The sequence below is a fragment of the Mytilus californianus genome, unplaced genomic scaffold, assembly GCF_021869535.1.
Source record: "Mytilus californianus isolate M0D057914Y unplaced genomic scaffold, xbMytCali1.0.p SCAF_4, whole genome shotgun sequence".
Lineage (NCBI taxonomy): Eukaryota > Metazoa > Mollusca > Bivalvia > Mytilida > Mytilidae > Mytilus > Mytilus californianus.
The window spans coordinates 76,357,674-76,362,275 of NW_026262690.1; the positions used below are offsets into that span (position 1 = coordinate 76,357,674).

Consider the following 4,602-nt stretch of genomic DNA (forward strand, 5'->3'; position numbering starts at 1 on the left):
TTCAAGCGAATTATTTCACGAATGTAACATTGTGCCGATTACACAAAGAATACATTATCATAAATCATTACTAATGTATAAGGCAAAACATGGTTTAGCTCCAGAATATATGTCCAGTCTTATTTTATCAGCTTCTGCAAACCAAAAATACAATACGAGATTTTCGTCCTCAGATAATTTTATAATTCCAAAACCAAATACAGAGTTGTATAAGTCTAGTGTCTCGTACAATGGACCAAAAGTATGGAATGCTCTTCCTAATTCAATTAAAAAATCAAACACAGTATTAGAATTTAAACATAACTACAAATCTATGTACTTTTAACATTACCATGATATTTGTACTGTAATGCCATATATAATAATTGTTTATTGTATTTAAATTGTATTACATCTTTATTTATCATTATTATTGAATATGTATTGTTTATTTTTAATGTAATTATTATTGTATTAAGAGAGCCTTATTGAAAATTGGTGTAATCCAAATGAGTTACTCTCTCTAAATAAAGATATTATTATTATTATTATTATTATTATTAGTTTAATTCGCATTCGAAACGTTTTACGTCCGAACGTAAATTTTAATACGAATTGCAATGCGCGTCAAATTCGCTTTACTGTCCGAACGACGTTAACTTTTAATTCGCATTATCAATTAATTAATTATAATTTAATTCGAATAACAATTTAGAATGTGTCCACACCACAGTTTAATTCGAATTAAGGCGAATTATTAACGAAAACGCATTTCTAATGCAAATTGGATAATGCGAATTAGCCAATTCGAATTCGATTCGAATTAAAAAAAGAAAAGTGTGTGAACGCGATTAGCGAATTCGATTCGCATTCGATTCGAATTCAATTCGAATTAAATGTACGTGTGAACAAGGCATGAATATCTTATTTTGTTCTCTTGAACGCACATGCTAAAACATTACAAGCGCCATTTTATCAACTAAGAGAGAGATAGGGGTGCCACTGACCACTCCTAGAATTTTGTGTTAAATTTTCAGTAAAAAAAGAATGCTGATACACTTAAAATTTGCTAAGTGTAATCAAAGACGATCTTAAGGTGTTTATCGACGTTCGAGATACCCAGTCGATAAGATTAAAACTAAGAGACCGTTCCGAGAAGGCTAAAGAGAACTCTTAGGGTTGTGAGTGCAACATGAGTTTTAAGGGCTGTCAATCATTCTAAGATAACTTCAAGATACACTCTTAGCAGATAAGACGATCTTAAGTAATCTTAAGCACTAAGATTGCTTCATGATACCAGCCCCTGGTCTGTATATTGATATGATTTGATGTGGTTTTTACAGAAGATTTTATGTCATTTAATAAACAAAATATATACACGCACATACGTTTCAACATTACAAGCATTGTTTTAGCACTTATTTAACTATAGACAGACAATAACCATGTGATAACAGAAAAAAAGTATTAAACTTTACAGAATGAAAGCTGTCATTCAAGCACATTATCACTGACCAGATTTCATTACTAAACATCTAAAATGTTAAGTTTTGTTAAAGTAAATGTTTGCAAATAACTTCATTCTTTAATTTTACACCATTTAGCAAAATGACTTGACCTGTTTGTGAAAGTGTTGAACTTCTGTTCACCGAGTCGTGATTTTGCTCTTCTAACTACTTCTTCTGGTAGGTAAATATCACATCCGGTGTAATCGTGAACGAAAACGTTTTGATCTGCAAGTTTGAAAATGAAATCATCCTCTACTATGGCCCTAGTTCCAAGGATCCCATCATAGTTGTAATGTACCACCGAACATTTGATAGCTTCTGGATATTCTACCTTGACAACTACGGCTTCGTGAGACAGACTACAATATGTAAAATCAATAACATCTCCAGGGGAAAAATTTGTTATCTGTGTAGCTTGCTTATATGGCAGTGTTTTAAGCTCAGTTTTTCCAGTCTAAAAGAAAACAAAAATGAAAACACTTAGCTAGGGTACGTACGCTCATTTTGACAACCGGTATAAAAAAAAATGTTTTCTTTCAATTAAAGTTTTTCAATTTAACTGTAAAAGATGCTAAAACTTGTAAAAATCGTCATCTTAAGGGCAATAACTCGTTTGATAATTTTGTTAGAGATAGAGAGTAGATCATAATGACATTCTGAAATTTTAACTTCTGTTAGGTTATCTGTATCTATTACTGTTTTCAATATATAAGGTAAAACAAAGAAACAATGTGAATGTTCCAGATGAAGATAAATCGGGAAAAAAAGCTCTTTGGACGCACAAAATATTCCATTTACTGGCATTGGCATTGGGTCGATACCACTGTTGGACTGAACTGTTAGTCCCCGATAATATCATCAGCTCAGTAGTCATTTCTCTGGTATAAAATGATTTATAACACATACTTTTCTTAAAATCTCTGTTAGAAAATTTTAAAAATCAATCTTTAAGAACCAAGGTTCAATTTCTCTGAAGCAAAGTTGACCTTAGATGAATTTGGCTATTCTTTTAAATTCCCTTTTGGTCTTATATCTCTTAACGTATTCATGAACTAATACATCTTTGGCTTTTAAAGTTTTAGGTCTTAGCGTAACTGATGAGATATTTCAAGAAAAACGCTTCGGATGCACAAAATTTTTAAAATGTTATTTTCATTTACGAATTTTCTTCACTTACTCATTAAAATAGAATAAATTGTTTGTCTTTAATAGATATTCTCTTCAGTAAACCTTTATAATTGCATAAAGATATTAACATCTCTGTATCTTACCTTGCAGTGTCTTGATAGATGACTAGACCTGTTAAAAAAAGTAGAGAAGTTTTGATCCCCACACCTGTCTAAGGCTCTCTTAACTACCTCATGCGACTGAAAAGGTTTTTCCTGGTGGAAATCGTACACGTAAACATAATTTTTTTTCAAATCAAAGAAGAATTCTTCTTTGACAACAGTTCGAGTGCCAAAGAAACCTGGATAGTTAAAATGCACAAGCGTTAATTTTACTTCGTGTAAATCGTTGGTCTTGTAAGGGGAAACTCTTGTTGCAATGCCTTCATGATTAAGACCAATATAAGGGAAGGTAATGACATCTCCATTGCGAATCATATTACATCGTTTCACCACTGGCTTTGGAATCTTTGATGCTGGTTGTATCAAGGGCATAATTGTGTCCATAACAAATGAAGAAACAAGCGGTAAAGCAATAGCAACAGCCGCACTTACAGCAAAATAGAACCAGGAAACATGGAACATCACTGATATACCGATACTTATTAAACAAAATACGAGTGATACCGTAATTTTTCTGTTTTCCTTTTCGTAGCATTTTAAACACATCAATCCTTTCTTTAATTTATCCTTTAACGTTGCCATTCTGTCGACCATGGAGAGTAAACTAGCTATAACAGTTATATGAGCAAATCCTCTAATAAATGGTTTTATTCCTTGGCAAAATTTTATTGCACCTTTAAGCAATAGCTTTAATAACCATGAAATGGTAGATTTCACGTAATTGGCAAATGACGATACTTGGTTACTAAATTTTGAACCAGTCGCAATTTCATTTGCTTTTTCTTCGCAATTATTTCCAAAGAAATTGTAAGATTCAGCATGGTCATCCTGTTCAAATTTGTCGGCCATTTTGTTTGCTCTGTCCACGATCTGTTCAGGTGTAAATGGACGCCCTTGGTACCGCACAATGTCGACCTCCTCCGTCTCCATGTCATATTCTTTTGTCTGTCGTAATACCGTAAACTTTCGTGTAATATCTCTCTGAAAATGAATCAATGTCATTTTTCCGACTCTTTGATTCCGTTCAGCCTGCACATCAGTAACGATGGCATGGTGGTTATAAACATTCAAACCGACGATTCTTCTGTGAAACCTTATGTGGTCTCCTGGAATGATCTGTGTAATCCGATGAACTTTTTCATACGTCATACATTCTTCACAGGTAGCACCCAGAGTCTCAACAAACTCGTCTACATCGTCATTACTTTGTCCAAGATTTGTAATGTCAGAAATATCGACTTTTTCAAATTCCTGCAAAAATTCGTCACTGTCTAGGACTTCATTCGTTAAGCTGTCTAGTTCCGACTGAGAAAAATTTAAGTCCTTTGTTATTTGCTCGTCAACAAATAGATTTCTTTGCTCCGATTGGAGTATACTTTGCAGCTCATTTTCACTGCCTTGGAAATGGGACAGCAGATTTGCAAAGGAAGAACTTTCGTCTTCATCTTGTGGAAATGTACTGCCTGTTGGTAATATTTGACGAAGCGATGCCATCTACAAAAAAATTAAGAGTTCATTCCTTTTCGTGATGGTAAAACTGAGCTCAAGGAAAGAGAATAGGTGTTGTCCCAGATTTTCGTAAGATCATGCATACCTATTGGACTCTTAATTAAAGTTTGGAAGAAAAATATTCAGTTTAACTGCTTTTCTAGTGTATAATATTTTTTTTAGATACATTGGCTCGTCCACTGCGCTGGGCAAGGATTGTAAACTCCCCTCCCCTCCCCTCCAAAAGTATATTTAGAATCTTGTGATCACATTTTTACATGACTGGGACAAACAAATTACAAAGGAACCTTTTAGCTGAACCACACTTTAATTGTTTT

The 4,602-nt window shown here is 33.4% G+C and overlaps 1 protein-coding gene across 1 annotated transcript; it reads right to left on the reverse strand.

The window, feature by feature from the left end:
• Nucleotides 1–1,310: 1,310 nt before the first annotated feature.
• LOC127698741 (uncharacterized) lies at nucleotides 1,311–4,264 on the reverse strand. The gene is made up of 2 exons (XM_052202389.1): nucleotides 2,759–4,264; nucleotides 1,311–1,941 (listed from the first exon to the last, which is right to left on the reverse strand). The coding sequence occupies exons 1-2, from the start codon at nucleotides 3,923–3,925 to the stop codon at nucleotides 1,558–1,560; spliced, it is 1,551 nt and encodes a 516-aa protein (XP_052058349.1). The 5' UTR covers nucleotides 3,926–4,264; the 3' UTR covers nucleotides 1,311–1,557.
• Nucleotides 4,265–4,602: the final 338 nt, after the last annotated feature.